Source organism: Crocodylus siamensis, chromosome 5, assembly GCF_052110815.1.
Source record: "Crocodylus siamensis isolate JL-2025a chromosome 5, ASM5211081v1, whole genome shotgun sequence".
Lineage (NCBI taxonomy): Eukaryota > Metazoa > Chordata > Crocodylia > Crocodylidae > Crocodylus > Crocodylus siamensis.
This window is the reverse complement of record NC_143399.1, coordinates 78,465,163-78,491,135: the sequence shown is the minus strand read 5'-3', so window position 1 is coordinate 78,491,135 and position 25,973 is coordinate 78,465,163. Positions and strand designations below refer to the sequence as shown.

Here is a 25,973-nt window from a genome sequence, read left to right as displayed (position 1 = left end):
CAAAGGATCTGAAGAATGTGCTGGAAAGGCTATTTCCATGGAAGATGCTTGTGCGTGATTTCTTTTATTGTGGAGAAGCTGCTGCACATCAGCTTCCACATGGGTCTTGACAGAACGGGACTTTAATCCAATGGCAAGGAGGCCAAGACAACTGGAGATCTCATTCCGCTGTAGCCACTGAGATCCTAACATCTTCTTCTATCTGCTTCGCCATTGAGGATTTGTACACCCATGGATGGGGGCTGGGCAGGCTTATTATAACAGTGACCTGTACTCACCATGTCACAGTACCATCAAAGAATATATGTGGCTTTTCAGGAGGGAAAGTAATGCCGTCTGCTGTTACCACCATATCCTGGTGGTGCTGCCGCTTAGTCCACAACTGCTTATCTGTCAGAGCTACCCCTATGTATTTCACAGCTAACCTTCCCTGAAGGTCATTCCACTATCTGCTACCTTGCGGATGCACTGGGTAGCAGTACAGTTGTGCTGCCAGATCGAGAACAATACAAAATGCAAGACAAAAAAACATGGCTTCTTTATATCAAGACAGTTCACAACCTACTTGGTTCACAGAGGGCTGCTGAATTAAAGATAAGCCAGTCAGCTGACTGCTGTAGCTTTTTATATCAAAGGGTGCTGTTACTTTGGCCAGCTGGAGTTCATCAGCAATCCTGTGCAGATGACTGGAGAAGCAGTGCCTTTTGAAATAAAAGCCACAACAACCAGCTAGAACACCTCAACAATCCTGGGCTGCTCTTTTCTGCAGATCTGAAGGCCCTCAGATAATCTGCAAAGCCTCATCTTCACAAAGGGGTAAGGAACATAACCCAACAAAAAATCTGACTTCTACTGTACCACAAAAAATGTCTGAGCACAGATCCCTTTGTATTTTCCCTTTAATGCAGCAAAACTGCAGAATTTGTCCATTGATAAAATAGTTTGATCACTGTGTAAAAGATAGGCAAAAAACTTCCCTAATTTAATAAGGGAGATTTCAAGAAAAATTTATGTGATGAATGAACTCCAGACTGCGACCGGATTTTATAAGCCTTGGTGGTTGCATCTGCATTGCTGTTCATGGCAAAAGTTTCCCACCATTGCTAAAAATGATACAAAGGCACTTGTGGTTAACCATGGTGGGAAACACAGGGTGTAGACTGAACAGAACATGTAAAGAACTTCAAATGCTTCTGAAATGCTTCAAGGACTGAACAAACAGATGTATGTACCCTTTGATGCATTTGGAAAATGGTAGAAGTGCTCCATAAATAACCCGAAAGGAAAAAAGTACTATTTAGAAATGCTTCAAAATGAAGTGCTTTCTGTTGCACATGTATGCTCTATATAGTGTGATGGAGGCTGGGTTTAGTTTTCTAGCATCCAGCCCCCCACCTAGAGCGGCAGACTGTCTATGGGCAGTCTCCTGAATACTCTTCCTCTGCTCTCCGAGTGCCCCCTCCCCCTGCTGGAACTGGGAGGCCAGAGGCCCTGCATGCCCCTGTACCTCTCCCAGTTTTCAGCGGGTAGGGAAGAAGGGGAACACTCTGGGAAAGTGGAAGCAAAATACACCGGTGGGCACCCACTGGCAGACACTTCCACTGTCTCCTGCTGCCCCTGTGAGGTGAGGCATAGGGAAGCAGAGCCACAAGACACAGACCCCTGACTAGAGAGCATGCAATTGCGTGCCGTCATGGGAATTTTGAAGCACTCCAGCAGGGCAGTGCAGAAGGGACTTGTAAGTTTGTCTGTGGCTAAAGTGCTTTAAATGTTGTGTGCTCCAGCCGATGCTGTAGACCGTCAGTGGCTGGTGATTTAACACCTATGGTCTAAACCACCTCAGAACAGAGCAAAACTGACTTTAAAATGTCTGGCAGCTGCAGACTATTTATTTACACTGGAATTCATTAAGATTCTACCTGTAATAAGCCCAGACTCAGTTGGAAAAGATTTAGCCCCAAGCCCCAGCTAGAAGTAGATAGAACCAAGTTGTCCCTCTCAGTTATAGGAAAAGGCCCTACCCATGGAAGCCCTTATAAGCAAACAGCAGCAAGCTGCCGGGGCAACAGACTGCCTCGTTATCTCCCTGGCCTGCCTCACCTAGTCCTGACATTGACTTCTGACCCTGATTTCCATCTCTAGTTTTGCAACCCTGGCTTCTGCCCTTGCCTTATCATGACTGTCTGCATCCTGGTCCCTTATACTATGCACAAGCGAAGCAGAAACAGCAGAAAAAAATTCATAATCTAAACACCATAGTTTCATAGTTTCATAGTAGCTAGAGTCGGAAGGGACCTAGATAGATCATCTAGTCCGACCCCCTGCCTTAGCAGGAAAGAGCACCGGGGTCAGATGACCCCGGCAAGGTGCTCATCTAACTTCCTTTTAAAAATCCCCAGGCTAGGAGCCTGCACCACTTCCCCTGGAAGCTGGTTCCAGGCCCTAGCCACCCTGACTGTGAAGTAGCGCCTCCTAATATCTAATCTAAACTTACCCTCCGCCAGTTTGTGACCGTTATTCCTGGTCACTCCTGGCAGCGCACGGGGGAACAGGGACTCCCCCAATACCTGCTGATCCCCCCTGACCAGTTTGTAGCAGGCCACAAGGTCCCCCCTTAACCTTCTCTTGTGGAGGCTAAACAGGTTCAGGTCCCGTAGCCTCTCCTCATAAGGCCTGCCCTGCTGACCCCTGATCATACGAGTGGCCCTCCTCTGAACTCTTTCCATATTGTCCACGTCCCTCTTGAAGTGTGGCGCCCAGAACTGGACGCAGTACTCCAGCTGCGGCCTGACCAGTGCCGCATAGAGGGGGAGGATCACCTCCCTGGACCTGCTCGAGATGCATCTGTGGATGCATGACAGGGTACGATTGGCCTTCTTGACTGCCTCCCCACACTGCCGGCCCATGTTCATCGTGGAGTCAATGACGACTCCAAGATCCTTTTCCGTCTCCGTGCTGGCAAGAGGGGAGTTCCCCAACCTGTAAGTGTGGTGCCGGTTCTTCCTCCCCATGTGCAACACCTTGCACTTATCAGTGTTAAACCCCATCCTATTCTCATCTGCCCACCGTTGCAACCTGTCAAGGTCAGCTTGTAGCCTATTGCACCCTTCTAGTGCACCCACATCCCCCCACATCTTAGTGTCATCAGCAAACTTGAACAGGGTGCTTTCTACCCCCTCATCCAAGTCACTGATGAAGATGTTGAACAGTGCAGGCCCGAGGACCGAGCCCTGCGGAACCCCACTGCCCACGTCCTTCCAGGTCGAGAAGAACCCATCCACTACCACCCTCTGGGTGCGGCCCTCCAACCAGTTGGCGACCCATTTGACCGTGTGGGCATCGACACCACAGTCTCCCAGCTTTTTGATGAGGACAGGGTGAGAGACAGTGTCGAAAGCCTTCCGGAAGTCCAAAAAGACTACATCCACAGCAACCCCTGCGTCTAATGATTTGGTGACCTGATCGTAAAAGGCCACCAGGTTGGTCTGACAAGACCTGCCACTGATAAACCCATGTTGGTTGCCCCTGAGCATGCATTCCCCGGCAAGGCCCTCCTGGATGTGTGCCAGGATAATTTTTTCAAAGAGCTTACCCGGGATTGAGGTCAGACTAACTGGCCTGTAATTTCCCGGGTCCTCTTTTTTTCCCTTTTTGAAGATAGGGACCACATTGGCCCTCTTCCAGTCCTCCGGCACCTCGCCAGAGCACCACGAGTGCTCATAGAGCCGTGCCAGGGGTCCCGCAATGACCTCAGCCAGTTCCTGTAGAACCCTAGGGTGAAGATCGTCCGGACCAGCGGACTTGAACACGTCCAGCCTCTCCAGAAGTACCCTAACTAACTCCTCGCTAACCCTTGGCCCAGGCGTGTCTCTCTCGGGGCCCGAGGGGGGCCCAGCAGGGAGGTGGCTGAACTGGTCCCTACTTAGGAAGACAGAGGCAAAGAAATCGTTAAATATGTTAGCTTTGTCATCTGGCGTGATGACTAAGTTGCCCATCGTGTCCTGCAGGGGCCCCACATTACCCGGGACCCTCTTTTTACCCCCTATGTATTTGAAGAAGGACTTCTTATTGTCCTTAATCCGGGAAGCTAGTCCTATCTCCAACTCTGCCTTGGCCCTCCTGACTGCCCCCCTACATCCTCGGGCGACTATAACATAGTCCTTCTTGGCAATGACCCCATCTCTCCATTGGGTATATGCCTCCCTTTTAGCAAGGAGACATTCCCGGATGCTCTTAGTGAGCCATGGGGGTTTATGTGCCCTCCTGCTCCCTTTGACCCTTGTTGGGATTACCTCCCTTTGGGCATGGAGGATCGTCTCCTTAAGGAGCAACCACTCACCTTCGACATCTGATTCCCTTCCCCTCTGGGTCCTCAGCGCTTCCCCAACTATCCTCCTTAGCTTGTTGAAGTCAGCCCTCCTAAAGTCTAGGGCTGTTGCCTTGCTGCAGCCCTTTGCCACCTTACGCTGGATGGTGAATTCCAGCAAGCGATGATCACTGTCTCCCAGGTGGCCCATCACCCGCAGCCCCCTCACCAGGTCATCACCCGTGGCCAGCACTAGGTCCAACAAGGCGTCTCCCCTGGTGGGACTGTGCACCACCATGCTAATGTCTACCAGGTCTGGGGGCGATGGAACATTATTGGCTTGTTCCACTAGGCCAATGTGAATGGAGAAGCCTATGTAATGATCAATAGGAGTTTTAGAAATAAATTAAGAAAAATCTCCTGCAAAGTCACCAGGTAAAACCTACTTCATTTTTCTCAACCCATAAGCATCTGTGAGCATCTCAGAAGAAGGCAGAGTAAATTTGCATCTTATAGAGCCAACTAAAGCAAAGATGTATAGCGTACGCTTTTGCAAGTGTGAACTCACTTCATCAGATGCTGTGAAAGTATATGCACAGAGTACCATATTAAATGGAGAGTGTTTAGAATACATAAAATGGGAAAGGGTGGGAACAGTGCTGGGAGATGCAAACATGCACTAAACCCATAGGGCAGAGGGGTCACAAAAGCTAACTCAGGTAATTTTTCGTAGAGGCCAGTTTTAGGAAGAAACTAGTCCCTGGAAGATGAAATCACTTAATGTGGTAAAGAATAAACTAAAATGATGGGCACTCACTCATGAACGAGTAAGATTGTCTTCCAAGGATCTGAATAGTGAGTTCACAGGTGGCTCCATAGCCCAATTCTAGATCCACATGTCTTGTCGCAGTGAGGACAAGTATTTCCAGGAGGGCCGGGCACTGTGTTGCTGTGCTGGATGTTCGGATGTACTTTTCGCCTGTTCCTCTTTTCCTCTTCTGCCTGTTGACGTTCTGTTTTAAAGTGTTGAGGTCCCTCCCAAAAGAGTCTTCCTCCATTTTGGTGAGTCCTGAGCAAGGGTCTCTCAAGTGCTGATGTTATACCTCTTCATGTTTGTCTTCAGGGCATCTTTGAAGCGCTTTCTTTGCCCTCCCTCTACTTCGCTGGCTTTCTTTTAGCTGTGAGAAAAAGATTCTTTTTGGAAGACGGGAGTCAGGCATGCGAACAACATGACCTGTCTAGCGAAGTTGGTTTTGGATGACCATGGCCTCAATGCTGCTGGAATTTGCTTTGGCTAAGACACTGATTCTTGTGATAAAGAATAAACTAAAATATGATACAACATCAGACTAGATGCTAGGTAGTCTGTTGGAACAGTTCTGGACTGTTGGAGTCTGTTGAAACAGTTTTGGATCCTATGCAGTCTGTTGAACCAGTTCTGCCCAAACATGGGGAACCCACGCACTAATGTCCCATCTATCTGACAGGCCTATCCTTTGGTACAGTAGTGGGAAGAGTCACTAAACTGGCAGTGAGCATGCCTCCACTTCTCTTTCTGCAAAGACTGGGGCATTTGGCATCTCATTCTCATGTTTGCTAAACTGTAGTTATGTCAGTCATTCGTTCTACACATTAAGAAAGAGAGATAAAAGGAAGATCCTTGAAATGTCTTAAGTTCTGAGCTGGCTGGGAAGCACCCTCACCTCTACCAGCCCTAAAGCCAAGAGCAGCTGTAGCGACCAGGTTACTCCTCTCTTCCTGGCCACAATGCGATAGCTGATCTGCTTCCTTCCCTAGCCAAATAAAGTGCACCAAACCCAACAACTAGGTTCCTCTTCCCTTCCCTAGCAGCCCTTCACAGTCTCCTTCCCTGTATCTCACTTCTGCCTCAGCTGTTTTCTGCAACCCCATGTTAGAGTACTTGGGCTGGAGATAAAGACTCCCTGTTGGGCCATGGCCTTGGCCTGTCATCAGGGCCTCTCAATTTGGCCTGCCACCCTGTAGCTAGTTACTCAGGCTGGTCAGGGCTAGCTGGAAGCCTTGTCAGGCCTTATCTTCCACCTGCTCCCTGGCACTGGAGTGGCCAGCTAGAATCAGCTGACCCTCCCCCCCCCCATATAAACCCCTGACTCAGAACAGGAAGTCTCCAAGCAACAGGGCTCAACCTAACCCCAGACTGCTTCAGTCGTCTCCAACTCTGCTCTTTCAAGAAACTCCTGGTTTCCTGACCTGGCTTGTCCCTGGATTCTGCTTGCTCCTCCTGACTTTGTTTAGCGCATCAAACCATGAGTGACTCCAGACCTGGCCACCCATGACAAGGCATGACACTCTTTTCTTGTCTTGACTACTAGTGGTAATCATTTCCTACAGTGTCTCAGCAGGGGTATAGTTTCCTCTGCTGACAGGTGTTGGGCTGGGAAACTACCACAATCTGTAGTTGTAGCTACCAGCATCACTGCAGCATTTCAATACTTTAAATTATCCTTTGCGACTATACCACATTTTTTTAAAGACAGTTTGCAAGTCACACCTCAGGAAGTGACTCTACAAATTGGAGCCTTGGGCCTAAACACTTATTGCAATGAGTCATGGCTCCAGGTAGGAATGAGTCACCCGTCTGGCATGCTCTTCATTTTTGCAGTGGCCGGAGATTGGCTGCTGTACTTGAAAGCTGGCCCTGCCCAAGTACAACCTGAAACCAACAGAGCAGACAGTGGCAAACTGCATAACAAGTCTCCTAGGAAACTTGTAGACTTATTTTTATTCTGGTCTTTTCCCTTGCTTCCAATCACTGCTCTTTTTCCTTGGTCCCTGTACTCTTGCTTTCTGTGCCCACCTCCTGGTCTCTGGTTTATTCCTCTCTATAACTCTTGATCATGACTTGGCTGCTGGCTTCCTGATTCTGGTTCCTATCAAATTTATCCACTAGATTATGGTCCTCTACACCAAAGCTCAGAATACACACCGCTGACCCAAATCCTCCTTCAGTGCTGCAGAGGAAGCAGAAAGAGAAATCCTATAGACTGCCTCTGTGAGACTGGTGAGAATTAGCCCTTTAGAGAGCTTAGTCTCTGTTCTGTACCTACTCTCTGCCTTCACACTTAGGGTGCAGCTGAACTAAATGAAGTTTATTAATATATCAATGTCATAAAACCTTCCTAGTAGAGATGCATCTTATACCAATAAAAGGGGGGTTTTGCAAGTATAATTTGTGCTAGTTCCCAATGACAAACTATACCAAGAGGGTTTTTGTCGGTATAGATGCCTCTACACTACAGCTTTTGCCAGAAAAAAAACTTTAAATGTACAGCAGGTCCTAGTGACACTGGGTCAGGACCCAGTTCCAGCCCAATGACCTGGAATGCATCAGGCACACAGCAGATACAGTATACAGCAAGGCTTATAACTAAAACATTATGGATAGAGCTTACCTTTGCAACTCGCAAATGACTAGCCACCCCATATTTTACTAATGCACTCAGTGATATAGTTTTTTGCTACATTAAAATGAATGTGGCAGTGGTACCACTTCAGGTAGGTGGCACACATTTAACAGATTCATATTCCGTGGAAGTTTTAATCCAGTAAGATATAAAAGAAAAACACTCTGATAATATGTGCCAGAATCCATATGATCTAAGGGAATAGAATAACGATCCCATGCACAGACTGACTTCTTGATAAACGATACTGATCTAGACCTTCAAGCACAGACTTCAATAATTCTACTACGCAAACCTAAGCAGCCATCCTAGGAAACTTTAAATACTTTCCACAACTACTAAGACACTAAAACTGGACAGTAGATCAACTGTCAATGTAGCACAAGACTGGGTAAAATGGTGGATTTAATCAATGAATAAAGAAGAGAGTTTGGATTAAGAATCTTTTTATGGCAATATAAATTTTCTTAAGAGAATTTTATCATTCTTTTCATGTTTGTACCTTATGTCCAGGCTCATTGAGTTTACAGACAAGGGAACTATAAGAATCAGAAGATAAAATTTTTACCATCTTCAAGTAAGATACAGCAAAATAACCATTATAAATGCTACATTTCTCTGGCTAATAACCTCAGCTATATTTATGCTTTTTAAAAAAAAAAAAAAACAGCAAAAAAACCCAACAAATCTCAAAGATGAGGTCTCTTGTGCCAATTTTTCTCCCAAGATTATGCTTTCACTATTCACGATAGATTTAAATATTAATTTAGCCAAAGACATAACCTAGAGTTCTGTGAGCAAGCCTACTTAACACAATAAAAATATCAGATTTGCTTCATTTTAAGTGCTTATAAATATCCTATAACTACAACAAAAATAAGTGAATACAATATTCTTTAAAAAAATTAGGCTGGCAAACAAATGAAAATGTCTTACCAAGATCAGCAATGCAGCAGTGCAAATTCTTTTTAACTAAAATATTTTTGCTTTTTAAATCTCTGTGTGCTATTGCAGGTTTACCCTCTGTTCCAAATATTTCAGTATGTAGATGTACAAGACCACTAGCAATTGACAATACAACATTTAGACAACCATCAGCATCCATTGTATTTCGCTGCAGGTAATCATACAGTGATCCATTTTCATGGTAGTGCGTAATTAGCCAAAGCTGTGTACTGGAGTTTCTCGATGTCATGTCCGAAGCAATGAATCCTAAAACAAAAAAGAAAATCATTTTATCTGGCACACTATTTCAACTGAAAAATAAGATGACTGCATAAAAAAGCAACATTTAACAACTATATTTCAACCCACTGCCCCCTTAGTAACTAGAGCAAAAGCTGTGTTAATCAGCACTTTATTAGCTGGAAAATGCACTAACTGGCATCCGAGGGACACAGCAAAAGTGAAACCGGAAGTACTGCTTCTGAGGAACTTATGGTTTCGTTGCCGCGAGCCAAGTTTTTCTATGTCACTTCTTCGGCCCATGGCAAAGCAGCACGCGTGGGGAAAAGCAGCCAGCGTGGGGCCCCGCTCCCTGTCCCCCGGCACACTGATGCTGGGGAGTGCACCAGATGGTGCACATTTGATTAACCGGGATATCTGATTAACCAGCATCCCCCATTCCCAGGGGATGCTGGATAACAGAGCTTTTACTGAATTAAAATTTCATTAAGAATCATATTGCACTCAAAAGCCTGGACTTGTTTGCAGTGGCATAACCTTACACTGATGTAAAGATTCATAATGTATAGTCTTATAGTAGTGTCCTGTAAAAAGGGTACCCCTGGAAAATTCACAACAAAACTACACTACATAGTTTACACTGGTGTAGCTGTTATGTATCTAGTTGTATCCTGAGGAAGCTATTTGATCAGTGCAATAAGATATTACTGGTCCCCCTTATTGGCAAAGCATTGTATACAAGCCTACTGAGGCAGCCTTGGAAGACCTGTTCACCTGCCCACTGTAGATACAATGGCCACATTTACATGCCCCCCTATGGCAACATAGCAACACACTATTATCACCATACCGTGCGCCACAGCAACGTAGAGCTCACATGGGTCTACATGTGATTGGTAGCTAAGTCACCAACGCAGCGCACTCCCCCATTTCAGTGTGTTGCTATAGTGACATAGTGGTGAAGTCTAACCATGTGCCATGTGCACGGCACAGTATGGGCAGTTACTGCACTGTGCTTTAGTGCTTCCAAAAGGAAGCACTAAAGCATGCTGCCATAGCAATGGCACAGTATAGCGACGTATAGATGCACCCAACATGATTTAAAATGGCCTACAAAATGTATTAACATGTTGCATGTCCAAGTCCACAGTTTTATCCAGTGAGCAGCAAAAGATGAATTTCTGGAAGGTGGCTTTACCATGCTGTTGTAGTTCACTATCTTGTCCAAAACCTAATTAATAGGGGTGCACCGATAAAGATTTTTTGGGCCAATACCGATGGCCGATTATTGATGAGCCATATCAGCCGATACTAATCCAATTGCCAATATGCAGCCTGGAAGCTTTGAAAGCAGCATCTGGCTGGTAGGTCTGTTGGAGGGGAAGGGGCATGGGGGCAGACTGATGCCCCAGTGGTGAGGGAGTGGGGCTGGGGCAGGTCATGGCTGGTCCAACCAGGGCGGGGCATGGAGCCAGCAACTCACGAAAGGAGGTGTGGGGGAGGGGGGCAGTTCTTGCCACTGCGCATACCCGCAGGAGAGGCGGGGGGGCATGTGCCTCCTGGATCTGTACACAGGGCGAGAGCAGGCTGGCTCTTCCCGGCAGCTGTGCTCAGGCCGGAGTAGGCAGCAATAGAGCTGGGAAGACTACGGAGGGGCTATGGTGGTAGCTCTAGCCCCCTTTGTAGCTCTCCTCCTAGTGCCGCTGCTAGGAAAAGCCTGCAGCAGACTCCAAGTGCAGGCACACAACAGCAGCCTGCCCTCCCCCAACACACAGACCTTGTGGAGCACGTGCCCTCCATACCTGCCCCAGGGGTGTACGCAGAGGCAGGAGCTGCCCGCTGCTGCCCCTGCCCCCCCGCCAGATGAGCCACTGGCTCCACCCTGCCTCGGCTGGGCAGTACCTGCCCCTGCCCCATTTCCTCCCTCACCATGGGGGCCTTGATCTGCACCCCCATGCCCCTTCCCCCTACAGATTTACCAGCCAGACACTGCTCTCCAAGCTGCTGGGCTGCACTTCTGGTAATGTGCATGCTGCGGCATTAATCAGCGGCATTACCAGTCACATAATATTAAAATGCCAGTAATGTCAATTTTCCTTTTATCAGTGCTGATACGATATGGACTGATGTATCAGTACACCTCTACTAATTTTAAGTCCAACATGTACAGTAAATGGATAAGCAACAGGGAAAAAGACAAAATATGAGAGATGTATAGCGGTAACTTTTTTTAGGGTCAGAAACCAGGATTTGGGAGTCTGTATGTTTAATTCATTTTCAAAAGAGATTTATGGATGCCTTGTGAAACAGTACATTTTCCTTCCCACTTCTTTTCCATTTTCCACATAGTACAAAACAAAAAGGGAAACCACTTACAAAATGGTGGGGGGAAGTACATGGGGGTGCAGCTCAACCACTAGCTACCACGGATTTTTTTTAAAAGTACTATCTTTCAGTTTTACAAGTTTACTATTCAGCATCTTCAATATTTCTCTCCAGAAGAAAAATATTCAAGCACACTTACATTATGAATGTTTAATGTGTAATATGACAGTTTTACTTCAAAAATGTATTATTTCCCTGAACACAGATAACCAAACAATCATTGTAACATTTGATGTATTAAAAATAAGTATTTGTCTACTAAGAAAAACAAGCGTACCTAGTATGTTCTCGTGGCGAAGTAGTATGGTATTGTATATTTCAGTCTCTCTAAACCATGATTTCTCATCCCTTGACGAAAATATTTTGACAGCTACATTCTCTCCTTGCCATTGACCTCGCCAGACTTCTCCATAACGGCCTTTTCCTACAAAATTTGGTATTATTCTGTTAGATCATTAATAAGTTATAGATGATGAGACTGATTCAAAATTATACCAAGCAACAGCTTGTCTTCACTAAAAATACTTCCACTACTAGAAGTCTCCTGAGATTATTGATATACAACCCCAAGACTTGTTTTTCTAAAGTCTCTTTATAATGCAACAAATCTTGCTTCATCAAGCTCACAAATAAATAGAAAGCAGTCTTTCATGGGTATATGAAAATCTTATATCCAAACTGGCTAACCTTCTCCCTGCCCTCAGTGAACTGCAACCCCAACAATCTGCTCCAAAGACACCAGACATGTATGTTTTAGTATTACAAGACAGCTTAAGAAACAGGGCACTGCATTAAATGACAATTTCCAATATAGAACTGCAATTTTAATTCATGACTGTATAAGCCTATGGTAAACAGTCAAAAGTTTGTGGGAAGATTTGCTTGCAAAGGTTTTATAAAAACTTCTGAATTCATAAAGTAGTATCCTCACAAGTATAATTTAATAGATCAAAATGTTCAGATCATTTTATCTGGTATATTATTATATCAAAATGTTCAGAATTTGATATTCTTGCATTTTTGCTACCTTACTATAGATTCCTAAATTAAGATATGATTAACTCTTGACCTACCTACACATTCTACTAGCGTTATTTGACGAGCCACTGTTCTTTGCACTAAAAATGGTAATCCTGAGCCACTTCCTGAAGTACAAGAATGATCAAGCAAATCCTAAACATAGGGGAAATTTTTTAGTTAAAAACAAAGAAGTAATCAAAATAAAGGGTAGATTTTATTAAATGTTTCAGAATTTTTGACTGATATAATTTCAAGTTTGACAAAAATGGGTAGGTTAATTAATTTTATTTTTCAAACATGATTTCACAAAAAGTATTAAATTTAAGTCTTATAAAAGAAGAATTTTAATTTACCGCCAGCGTGCTGTCTCCGATGTTTGAAGTAATCAGGCCATCAATCATACCGTGTTCAGCATCATGTGCAAGTAACTGATGCATCCGATTTTGGCTAATCTTGCGACATGCCACAATAGCCACAAATGTGAGAATTAATAGCACCATTATAGGACTTATCACAAAAATAACAAATCTATTGGTGTTGTATTGTATTGTTTCAGCCACTGCAAGAAAATAAAGTAATATAAGGGGCAATTCGTATATCTGGTTTTGCTGCTGCCTATTTTAAAACCTCTCTTTGGCTAACATTTTCCTTCAGGATAAGTACAGGCAGTCAGAAAGCCCAAGGCTTAACTGATTCAATCTTTACAGGTTAGTCTAAGATGCAGAGATTAAACTGACTAACAAGTGAACAGACATTTACTTTTGATTCAGGAAATGTAGCCACATGCCTGCAGTGGCTCAGGCCAGAAGGCAGAGGGCACTACAGCATAGCTCCCTGGCACATAGCCAGAATGGATTGTGTGTTCGCTTCCTCTTCCTCCTGCCCCAAACATCTCTGGGATTTATAGGCCAGAATCACAACAACAGGACACTGCAGGGTTGCTCATCACTTCTTCCTGCTTCCAGATGCCTCTGGGATTTGTAGTCCACAGTTGCAGCCAGCAGTAAATTTAGCAGGGAAGGGCAGCTCTGTACTCAGGGGAAGCAGGGGTTAACCCCCTTGCTGGTCCAAGACCCCAGCTGGTGTTTGCCAGGAGTGAGGGGGTGGCAGTCCCTGCCTCCCACCCCCCCAACGCTTCTCTGCTGGAGCAGACAGCAGAGCCCACCCCAAGGCTGCAAAGCATGCTGGGGGGACTATGATTTAACTTGAACCAGGAAGGGGTCTGACACAGAAGTTTCGTAAACCGGTCCGACCCAAATCAGTTAAGTCTGATACTACATTCAACCAGGTTAATCTTAAAGGCGAAAGGAACAGCAGCGAGGGCAGCAGCAGCTGATCCCCCTAAGGTAAGTGGGGCAGAGGGACCGACGCAGCTGAGCCAGATCCGGAGGGAAAGCCCCCCGGATCCCTCTTAGCTGAGCTGGTAGGGAGCCCCACTCCTGAGCTGCACAAACAGAGCACGCAAACAGGCATGGGCTAGGGGGGACTGTCCCCCAAGCCAGGGAGAACCCCGAGGGTTATCCCTCGGGGAGCGGGCTCCGGAGGCACCAGGTCCCCCCAGCAGGGGAGTGCAGGGGGGCGGGATCGCCGGCAGGCACTTCCGGTAAGTCCGGAGTACCTGATTGGCGGATAGAGCGGCGACAGGAAATTCAAACCGCAGCCTTTAAAAGCCGCGGTTTGACGTAGCTTCCGGCACTCGGGAGCTAGGAGCAGCGGGGAGAGGAAGGACACAGGCACACGTGTCTTACACACACGTGTGTCCCCTTACCTGACCCGGGGAGGAGGCGAGAGCAGCAGAGGCGAACAGAGCAGCAGCGGGGGCAGCAGCAGCTGATCCCCCTAAGGTAAGTGGGGCAGAGGGACCAACACAGCTGAGCTAGATCTGGAGGGGAAGCCCCCCGGATCCCTCCTAGCTGAGCTGGTAGGGAGCCGCGTGAACAGAGCCCACAAACAGGCACGGTCTGTAAGAGTGCGCCGGCATTTGCACCAGAGGGGGAGCAGGAGGGGCCCAGAGGCTGACTCATGTTAGCGCGGGGCAGAGGACCAGAACTCAGCTAGAAACTCAGTGACTCCTACGATGGTGCTGACACGGAGTGCTGCCAGGACCTCTGCCCGGGGGACGCAGCCCTCCAGGGGCTTGTCTGAGGCCTCCACCCAGACGTTGCCCACGGAGGGGCTGGTGTCCCCCAACCCCCTGGCCTGCAGGAGCTGCCCAGCAAGGCCTGGGGGGGCAGGGACTGGAGACCCCCACACCTGTCCTGCAGGCGCCCGCCTTAGGGCCCTGGAGGCGCAGGTGAGGGAGCTCCAGGAGGAGGTTAGCAGGCTGAGGGGAATCAGGGAGGCAGAGGAAGAAATTGACAGATATTTTCTTTCCCTGCAGGGTTGTACAACCAAGGAGGATGCACCTCAAGATGAGCCCTCCACTGCTAAGTGGCAGACGGTCACCTCCCGTGCCAGGGCTGCTCGAGACAAGGCAGCACCAGTTCCTCCAGTCCGGCTGGAGAACAGGTATGAAGTCCTGGCAGCCCTGGAGGAGGAGGAAGGAGAGGACGAAACCGGGGAGGAGGCAACTCTACGCTCACCGCGTCCCGTGGAAGCTGAAGGAGGCAAGAAGGCCAGGAGGAAGAAGCGTTGCATGATCGTCATTGGTGACTCCATCCTGAGAGGTACGGAGGGCCCCATCTGTTGCTGGGACCCCTCAGCGCGTGCGGTATACTGCCTACCTGGAGCGAGGATTCAGGACGTGAAAGGGATGCTCCAAACCGTAATCCAGCCCACTGATTATTACCCCATGGTCCTAGTCCATGTGGGCACTAACGATGCGGCCAGGAGGAGCCCTGATCGCCTGATGGAGGACTACCACGCTCTGGGGTGCATGCTAAAGGAGATGGGTGCACAGGTGGTTTTCTCTTCTATCCTGCCAGTGAGTGGATGAGGCAGATGGCATGAAACGTGCATCACGGAGACCAACTGGCGGCTGCAGGAATGGTGCTTCGAGGAGGGCTTTGGCTTCCTCAGCCATGACCGGCACGTCACGACGAGAGACATGCTGGGATGGGATGGGCTCCACCTTTCCCCTAAAGGTAAGGGTGTGTTCTCTTCTAGGTTGGCGGACCTTCCCCAGCGGGCTTTAAACTAGGCTCGTCGGGGGAAGGGGAAGATGAGGGCAGAGGAAACATCAGACTGCCAGACCAAACAGCACCCACAACTACAGCCCAGCCCAGACCAATGAGCGAAGTGAATAAACAAGAAAGAGGTACGGGCCAGGGTAACGCTGGGACTAGGGGGTCAGTACACACATCCACAGGAGGCCTCAAATGCCTCTACACAAACGCTTGTAGTATGGGTAACAAGCAGGAGGAACTAGCCCTCCTGCTGGCTGACACCAGCCCGGAGATAGTGGGGATTACGGAAACGTGGGGATGCAACGCATGATTGGGCGGTGAATGCCAAGGGCTATAGACTGTACAGGAGGGACAGGATAGGAAAGAGAGGTGGGGGCGTGGCACTCTATATTAACGAGGAATACACATCCTCGTCAATTAGCAAGGAATCAGGGGAGGGGCACTCTGAAGTGCTTTGGGTTAGAGTACAAGGCAGCCAAGGGGAAAGAGACTTAATGGTGGGAGTCTACTACAGACCTCCCAACCAGGGAGAAGAGCTTGACCAGGAATTCTTGGGTCAGCTCACAGAGGTAGTGAAGGCTAAGGATGTGGTAATCATGGGGGACCTGAACTTCCCAGACATCTGCTGGGAAGAACAGTCAGCCAGGTCTGAATGCTCACGTAGGTTCTTGGCCAGAGTGCAGGACCTCCATCTAACCCAGGAGGTGCACAGCCCCACCAGGGGAGATGCCTTGTTGGACCTAGTGCTAGCCACGGATGATGACCTGGTGAGGGGGCTGTGGGTGCTCGACCACCTGGGCGACAGTGATCATCGCCTGCTGGAATTCACCATCCAGCGCAAGGTGGCAAAGGCATGCAGTAAGGCAGCGGCCCTAGATTTTAGGAGGGCAAAATTAAACAAGCTAAGGAGGATAGTTGGAGAAGCGCTGAGGTCCTGGGGGGGAGGGGAGCCAGGTGTCCAAGGAGAGTGGTCGCTCCTTAAGGAGACGATCTTCCAAGCCCAAAGGAAGGTAATCCCAATGAGGATCAAAGGGAGCAGGAGAGCACACAAGCCTCCGTGGCTCACCAAAAGCATCTGGGAATGTCTCCTGGCTAAAAAGGAGGCTTACACCCAATGAAATGAAGGGGTCATCACCAGGGAGGACTATTCTGTAGTTGCTCGGGGATGTAGGAGGGTAGTTAGGAAGGCCAAGGCAGAGATGGAACTGGGGCTAGCTTCCCAGATTAAGGACAATAAGAAGTCCTTTTCAAATACATAGGGGGTAAAAAGAAGGTCCCGGGTAATGTGGGGCCCTTGCAGGACGCGATAGGAAACTTGGTAGTCACACCAGATGACAAAGCTAACATGTTCAACGATTTCTTCACCTCCATCTTCCTAAGTAGGGACCAGAAAAGCCACCTCCCTGCTGGGCCCCCCTCGGGCCCTGGGGGAGGCACACCTGGACCACGGGTTAGCGAGGATTTAGTTAGGGAGCTTCTGGAGGGGTTGGACGTATTCAAGTCAGCCGGCCCGGATGATCTCCACCCTAGAGTTCTAAAGGAACTGGCCGAGGTCATTGCAAGTCCCTTGGCACAGATTTACGAGCAGTCGTGGTGCTCTGGTGAGGTACCACAGGACTGGAAGAGGGCCAACATGGTCCCCATCTTCAAAAAAGGCAGAAAGGGGGACCCGGGAAACTATAGGCCAGTTAGTCTTACCTCGATCCTAGGCAAGCTGTTCAAGAAAATTATGCTGGCACACATCCAGCAGGGGGACTACATGCTTAGGAGCAACCAACACGGGTTCATCAGTGTCAGACCAACATGGTGGCCTTTTACGATCAGATCACCAGATCATTAGATGCAGGGGTAGCAGTGGACATAATCTTCCTGGACTTTCGGAAGGCTTTTGACACTGTCTCTCACCCCGTTCTCATTAAGAAACTGGGGGACTGTGCTGTAGACACCCACACAGTCAAATGGGTCACCAACTGGCTGGAGGGCCGTACCCAGAGGGTGGTGGTGAATGGGTCCTTCTCAACCTGGAAGGACGTGGGCAGTGGGGTTCTGCAGGGCTCTGTCCTCGGGCCCACACTGTTCAACATCTTCATCAGTGATTTGGACAAGGGGGTAAAAAGCACCCTGTTCAGATTTGCTGATGACACTAAGATGTGGGGGGATGTGGGCACACTGGAAGGATTCAACAGGCTACAATCAGACCTAGACAGGTTACACGAGTGGGCGGACGAGAATAGGATGGGTTTCAACACAGAGAAGTGCAAGGTGATGCACCTCGGGAGGAAAAACTGGCACCATACCTACAGGTTAGGGAATTCCCCTCTTGCCAGCACACAGGTGGAAAAGGATCTGGGGGTTATCATTGACTCCAAGATGAACATGGGCCGGCAGTGTGGGGAGGCAGTCAGGAAGGCCAACCATACCTTGTCATGCATCCACAGATGCATCTCGAGCAGGTCCAAAGAGGTGATCCTTCCCCTCTATGCGGCATTGGTCAGGCCACAGTTGGAGTACTGCGTCCAGTTCTGGGCGCCACACTTCAAGAGGGATGTCGACAGCATGGATAGGGTCCAGAGGAGGGCCACTCGCATGATCAGGGGACAGCAGGGCAGGCCCTATGAGGAGAGGCTACGGGACCTGAACCTGTTCAGCCTCCAAAAGAGAAGGCTGAGGGGGGATCTTGTGGCCTGTTATAAACTAGTCAGGGGGGATCAGCAGGCATTGGGGGAGACACTGTTCCCCCAAGCACTGCCAGGAGTGACCAGGAATAACAGTCACAAGCTGGCAGAGGGTAGGTTTAGGCTAGATATCAGGAGGCACTACTTCACAGTCAGGGCGGCTAGGGTCTGGAACCAACTTCTAAGAGAAGTGGTGCAGGCTTCTACCCTGGGGGTGTTTAAGAGGAGGTTGGATGAACATCTTGCTGGGGTCGTTTGACCCCAGTATTCTTCCTGCCATGACAGGGGGTCGGACTAGATGATCTGCTCAGGTCCCTTCCTACCCTAGATACTATGAAACTATGAAACAGAGCCATGTTTCACCAGCCCTCCTGGGGAGAGAAACCTGAGCATACATTGGCTATCCACTCCCACTTCCACATACCAAACCAGAAATATGGCAGTGAAGCCCATGCAGCCTAGGGACCAGTACTTTGACCATATCAGTCTCCGGCATGGCTACAAGCAGCTGTGAGGGAACAGCTTCACTGCTGCATTTCTGGTTTTGACACATACAAACATGAAAAGGTGGGTGTGGCACATCCCTTTCCCAAAACACAGTATAGGGTATGGACAGACATAACATCTGAAGTAATCCAAGTGCCTTTAAAGTGGTCTAAAAAGTGACGGTAACAACATACATAGCCACAAAAACAAAAGGTGAGTTCCGTCTCAGAAAAGACTCCAGAAAAAAATAGGAACTACTTTGAAGCACAGTACTCTGTCTCCCACCTTCAGACTGCTCCAAGAAGCTGCTTCTGTGAATCATTCCTGGCTCCCCAGGATTGTGGTGCTGCTCTCATAACTGACAAACTCACCCGAAGTAAAATAGACCAGGTCTGCAGTGGACACCCAACAGGTGGAGGGCATAATTACTGAGCTCTCTCCTCTGCATTTAACAGTTCTCAGGAGCCTTTGGAAATTCCAGTTTGAAAGGTAAGCTGGGATCTCTACTCACCAGCCCCAAGGGCTCTGCCACAACATGGGACTGAGGCCATCCTGAAACACTTCAGTTACGAGGGACCCATACACAAGTGTGCAGAAGGGCCGTAAATTTAAAGCACTTCAGGCTGCAAATTTGATGCACTTGATAGCGGAGCAGGATCTGAAGCACTTCAAAGAATGTCTGTTCATATTTATGTCCTAACTTCCTTGCATGATTGGACTGAGAAGATAAATTTAGTCAATATAGTTTGAAGTGCCTTTGAAAGACAGGATAGCTAGAAAAACAGGAGAAGAGTTACAAGGATGATGACTGCCTCTTTCCCAAACACTACAATCAAGATAAAAGAAAATGCTCCTTCCTCCCCCTACAGCAAGCACAGACAAAAGAAGTTATCTGACTCTGCACTAAAGAGGGTGAAGGGTTTATAAAAAAAGATTTACAAGAAGTTGAATGCTAATGAGTCAATTTATGACTACTCCGCACTCCTAAAATAGTTCCACAACCATCTATAAAGGCTTATTTATATTAGAGAAGCAAATTGCCTGTCAAGAACGATGGGCAGGGGCGGTGCAGGGACGGAGCCCTGCCACCCACCACCCCATGCCGCCGCCTCCCAGGAGTGGGGGAAGCTTGCCCCGCCATCCCCTCTGTAGAACAGTGAGAGTCCACATATGCACCATATGACTACAAGTGAGAAGTTTCTAGGGGCTTTGAACTCTCACCTTTGATAAAGTCACGACCTACTTTTAAGGTCTGGGCATGCACAGTTAATAATGGTAATGCAACTGTTGATTGATGTTTATATATGTTTGAAATAGTCTGAATTGATTGGTCCTTTTAAGTACTGCCCACTTTTGAATTTGATTGGGTATTGTGAAAAGGGCAATGATTGGACCATTGGGTGAGTGACAGGTGATATGATTAGAAGGCTATAAATCCTGTCCAGAGCAGCCAGCAGGAGCTCTGGGGGCTCAGGCTCGGCCTTGCTCTCACTCTGGTGGACAGTTCTGACTCTGGGCTCTCACGGTGCAGGGTTCATCGAGTGTAGGTTCTTTCCTGTGACCTGGTCATTGGGATTGAGCTCATTGAGGCTTACCTGTCTCGTGCTTTTTCCTGCTTAGGCACTCAGCACCTTTTCTTATTTGAGGTACTGAGAACCTAGGTAGGAAAATGCTAGGAATCCTCTGGGACTGTCAGTGTTTCTCCTGCTGACTAGGCCCAGGGTGTTCTTGCTGCCATCTGTGGTTTCTGGGTTGTCTGTGAAGTTGCACAGCAGTTAGCTGCGTAGTGGCCAAAGCTCATTGTAATGTGGAGTTGATTGGTTGTGTGACCAGGGACACTGAGTTTGGGATGTGTGTCAGGTTACTATTTCATTGGGTGTATTTTATTGTGTCGCAGCTTGGGTGTTATGGGAATATTGCATCGGGTAGTTGCTGAGTGAGTTTTGTTCTGTAAATATAGCTTATATTGCTAAACCTACTGTGTTGTAATGTGTAGCTACTCTTTTAACTCTGAATGGAGTTGGGCAACAGATCAATGCTCAGGGAAATTAACTTACTTTAATGCCCCAACCCTGACTACCTGTGGGTCACAGAGGATTAACAACCCTCTGGATTAATTAGTTCATTGGCATCCCCTGCAGGCAATGTGTCACATTCAGCCGCCACCCCCCCAGCACCATTGCTGCTTCCAGCGCCACTGGCTTTGCCCCTACTCCATCCCCTGTCATGGTGGCACTTCACTGTCTCTGAGGAGCAAGGCCGGGGAGTTGGGGGGGGGCAGGACAGCCCCCCTGCTTCATCTCCGCTGTCATGGCAGCACTCCACACTCTGATTAGTTGTTTCACTAATCAATCAGAGTGCTCCAAAAGCGTTATGGACAGACAGACAGACGGACTAAGCCCATTATTATATAAGAATTTCTACAAATCCATAATCCAAAGACTAAAAAGGTAAGAGAAAGATTTCAATTATGCAGAGCCTGAAAGCTGTAAATCATGTTACAACTATTTCCAAAAAATGCTTTGATATGTAATCAAGATCATTTGTAATCTTACTATAAACAAAAAAAGAAATTTCAAATTTAACATTCTAACTAAGAAATTACAGCAATCATACCTTGGGGAAGTAGTGGCTTTGCACTTATGTTCCAGTTGCAGAGATTTCCGTAACAGCATTCCACTACCTGATTTATTGAAGGTGCTGTCTTGCATGTCATTTCTCCATGTTCCAGCACACCAAAACATCCTTTCTGGAAAACATACGCCTCACCATTCAGGATCACAGAAGCAAAACACTGCTGACCAAAACAACGTTTTTGATGATCACAGGAATTCCCTTCACATATGCATTCAAACAGCATGGATTTAACAGCTCCATCTAAAACAGGAAAAAAAACATGTGAAGGTCTCACAAGCCTGAAGTCTTTGGTTCTTACCTTCCAGCAGATATTCTCACACAACACAGTCACAAGCAAATGGTGAGTATGTCCAAAGCAGAAGTGTGATGGCCAGAACCAAAGAAATGAATAAGCAATAAATATGTGCTTCTTGGAGGCATTTGGAACTTTTGTTTAATATGAAGCTTGTATTTTTGTAACCCGCAAACGTAACTTGTAACTGTTTGTGGAACTGACTAGGCCTTAAAGACAAAGCAATAGCTGTAAAATTAGCTGACCTAATAGTTCCTTCTGGCTCAGAATTTAGCCTTGATGATGATAAAAACTGGATTCAACTGCCTAGCTTATGCAGCACATTCCAGGAAAGGACATATAAAAAAAGCATAGTCAGAGAGTTCTGAAGAGGCTGAATTTAGGCAGAGTAATGTTAATTTCAAACCTGAAGATGCTGTGTTGCAATTTGCTTATTGGATAAAACAAAGCTTGGACAGTAACTTATTATAATGATTTCTAGCACCTTTTAACCCCATAGGATAACAGCTATAAAGTAATATTATGAATGGCTGTGTAACTAAAAATTAGCATAATTAGGATATAAAAGAACACGCACATCAAAGTAACCCTTGGGAAGGACTGAACAGAAGGGTCATTGCTGTCTCATACCCTCATGGATCTCTCTTACTCCCTGAGAGAGCGAGGACCAGATCCTGACTGAGGGGCTTCCACTGGTTCTCCTTCGGGCAGCCCAGTTCAGAGACGTCTGACTTCTCTGACTCAATTTGACATGCATCTTCTAACCAAGGGACTATGGATAAGTTACTAACCAAGTGGGAACTCTTGGTTAATTTCATTATCTGTTTTATTATCACTGTCAATTTTAATCTGTATTGTTATGTTGTCTGTTTATTAGCTTAACCTTTTAATTAACTATTACATGTGCAAACTATATCTTCTGTTGTTATAAGTTAAATTCATTCTTTTTTGTAAGGGACACTTGTCATTGCTTTCCTTTCCAACATCACCTCCTCGATCCCGAACCGAAAAGCCCAGTGGCTAATAAAGCTGCAGTGCTCAGTCAGTCTGAAACTAAATTGATATACTCACAGTGCCCAGCTGGCCTGTGACAAAGAAGTAGAGATTAAAAAAAATACAACAAACAAGTTACTTCTGACTTCCTGTTAGAATAAGTGGGAATCACACCTTTGGGAAGTAGCCTTATCAACCAACCACGTTGAGATATGGGGTGAGTTGAACAAGTAAAAGAGAGTCAGGGCAAATAAAGGAAAGGGAGAAACTATTATGTGTCAAACAAAAAATTATGTATTAGAATGATGTCTATACAACTAGCTTTAAACTAAAAAAGTATACTCTACAGAAGCCAATATGCATCTCTTGCTCTCACACACAAGCTTTTCCTGAAATTCACTGAAGACTGAAGGTTCTGCTCCCCAAAAAACTATCAAATGTGTAATAAATAAAAAACTGAATACATTGCAGATAACTGCTTTTCATATTTCTCTGAAACAGAACGAGAAACATCTCCAACAAAGGTCATCCCAAAATCGTAAAAAGCTTTAATAGATTTCATAGACATTAGGACAATAAGGGACCTCGTAAGACCATCAGGTCCAGCCCCCTGCTCAAGGGGCAGGAAGTCAGCTACAGTAAAAGCACCCCAGCAAGACAAGCATCCAATTGTTTCTTACAAGTGTCCAAAGTAGGTGCTTGCACCACCTCTGGGGGGAGTCTATTCCAGGCCTTTGGGGCTCGGAGAGTAAAGAAGTTTTTCTTATGTCCAGCCTAAAACAGTCTTGGAGGAGTTTGTGACCATTGGACCTTGTCATCCCTTGGGGTGCTCTGGTGAACAGGCATTCCCTCAGATCCTGATGCACGTGCCTTATATACTTACAGGCAGCCACCAAGTCACCCCTGAGCCTGCACTTCTCCAGGCTGAAAAGTCCCATGCCTCTCAGCCTCTCTTCATAAGGCCTGTTCTCTTGCCCTCTGATCATGTACGTGGCTCTCCTCCGGACTCTTTCAAGCTTCTCCACATCCATCTTGAATTGTGGAGCCCAGAATTGGATGCAGTACTCCAGCTGTGACCTCACCAAGGCTGAGTACAGTGGGAAGATGATGTTCTGGGTCTTCCTTAAGATGCATTGGTAGATGCAAGCCAGAGTTTTGTTCACTTGACCTACTGCGGCATCACATTGGTGACTCATGTTTATCTTGTGGCCAATCATGACTCCCAAAGTCTCTTTTGGTCACAGTGCTAGCACAGGGGTGGGCAATTTTTTTGGGTGGAGGGACACTTACCCAGTTTTGGCAAGCTGTCGAGGGACGCATGGGTAGCCTGCCCCTTGATAGGTGCCCCACCCCTTGGTCTCCATCTTGGGACCAATGTCCCAGGGCCAGCACTGGCAAGGCCCAGAGCAGGGCACAGGCTGGCAGGGGTCTGTGGAGCCAGGCTGGGCTGCACTACCAGGGAGAGGGGGGAGCTGGCCCAGCTCCATAGAGCCCTACCAGCCAGGACCCTGTACTCCTTCCCCCCTGGTCTGGGCCCTGCTAGTGCTGGCCCCGGGACACCTGTGTGAGCCCCACGCTCCTACTGGCTCCCAGTTTCCCCCTGAGCCCCATGGTACAGGCGGGGGGCAGTGTGCAGCCCCAACCCCACGCTTGCCAGCAGGTAACAAGCTGGTGCTGAGTGCGGGGCAAAAGCCACCCCTCCCCTGCCCCTTGGCTGGCGCTCCTTGCTGCAGCTGCTTGCAGCCTGCGCAGGGCTGTCCTGAGCAGGCACAGGCAGCCCCATGTGGGCTGTGAGCGACTGCAGCGCAAGGCATCAGCCATGCAGTGGGCGAGGGGCCGCTTTTCCCATGCTCAGAACCAGCTTGTAACCCGTCTCTGCTGCCAGCCTGGGCCCCATGCTGGCTCTGAGCTTGTCAGCTGGGTCTGTGCCGCGGTGGCAGCAGCTGCTTGGCAAGGAGGAAAGCAGCCCCCCTGCTTCCCACACCAGGCAATGTTTCCTGCTGCTGCTCTCCCAGAGCTCGCGCCATGCTAGGCTGCAGTGTGGCTGCCACTGCTGCCTCTGTGCTGCCCAGAGTGGAAGCTCTGGGCAAGCAGCAGCAGCAAACACTGTCCGGCGTGGCAAGCAGGGGGTCTGCAGCTGCTCCCACCATGGTGCAGCCCTGACGGGTGAACCCGGTGCCAGCACAAGGCCCAGGCCGGCAGCAGGGACGGATTACAAGCCGGTGCTGAGTATGGGGAGAAGTCGCCCCTCCTCCACCCCATGGCCGGCACTATGGCTGCATGGGGCTGCCTGTGCCTGCCCAGGACAGCCCCATGTAGGCTGTGAGATGCAACAGGGAGCGCAGGCCACGGAGCGGGGGAGGAACCAACTCGTTCCCTGCCTGTGGGCCTCCCCTGCCTTTCCCCTCTCCTCTTCCCCTTACCTGAGTTTCCAGTACTGGTGCAGCCAAGAAGCCACATGGTCTGGGGGGGGCAGGACCAGGCAGGCCCTGCTGTTGCAGAAGCCCAGCAGGACTTCCCCTGGGTCCTACTGCCTCTGACTCCTGCCATTTTTGACAGGAACCAAGGACAGTACATATTAATTTTCTAAATTTTTAGGGGCCCTACAGGCCAAACAGAGTGGCATAGTGGGCCGCATCTGGCCCACGGGCCATATTTTGCCCACCCCTGTGCTAGTAAGTATAGCATTGCCGAGCCTATAAGTATGATGTGGGTTCCCCCCTGAGGTGGAGCACCTTGCATTTCTCTGTATTGAATGCCATCAGGTTTTCATCCACCCACCTTGCAAGCCTATCGAGTTCAGCCTAGATCACCAGCCTATCCTCAAGCGTGGATACTCTTCCCCAAAGTTTGGTGTCATCCGCAAATCTGGCCAGTCCACATCTGACACCAGAGTCCAGATCATTTATAAAGACACTAAAGAGTATGGGTCGAAAAACCGAGCCTTGGGGGACACCACTAGTCACTGAGTGTCATGTTGATTGGATTCCATCAACTACCACACTCTGGGTCTGACCTTGGAGCCAGTTCCCCAGCCAGCGGACTGTAGTACAGTTGAGGCTGCAGTTGCCCAATTTTTCCATGACAACATCGTGGGACACCAGGTCAAAAGCTTTTTTGAAGTCCAAATATATGATCTACTTGGATTTTAAGGCCTTCAATACAGTGTCTCATTCTATTCTCATAGATAAACTGAGTGGCTGTGAGGTAGATGATTACTCGGTCAGGTGGGTGGCAAATTGGCTTAGGGGTTGCACCCAGAAAGTGGTGGTGATAGGTATCACCTAGAAAGATGTGAGCAGTAGTTCGGTCCTTGGACCAGTGCTGTTCAGTGTCTTCATCAGTAACTTGGACAGCGGCGTGGAAGGCACTCTGTCCAAGTTTGCAGATGATACCAAATTATGTGGTAAAGTTAACACACTGGAA

The 25,973-nt window shown here is 48.1% G+C and overlaps 1 protein-coding gene across 3 annotated transcripts in view; it reads right to left on the bottom strand.

Annotated features, from left to right (window-relative positions):
- The window catches only part of LOC149864324 (activin receptor type-1-like), an 80,009-nt gene that overhangs the window by 21,626 nt on the left and 32,410 nt on the right, over window positions 1-25,973 (bottom strand). For all 3 annotated transcript variants that reach the window (XM_090049313.1, XM_090049314.1, XM_090049315.1), the window contains exons 3-7: window positions 21,242-21,502; window positions 12,693-12,898; window positions 12,393-12,492; window positions 11,597-11,743; window positions 8,686-8,961 (exon numbers count right to left, since the gene is read on the bottom strand). In XM_090049313.1, coding sequence (XP_089905439.1) covers window positions 8,686-8,961; window positions 11,597-11,743; window positions 12,393-12,492; window positions 12,693-12,898; window positions 21,242-21,502 — 990 coding nt within the window. The remainder of the gene's footprint in view (window positions 1-8,685; window positions 8,962-11,596; window positions 11,744-12,392; window positions 12,493-12,692; window positions 12,899-21,241; window positions 21,503-25,973) is intronic.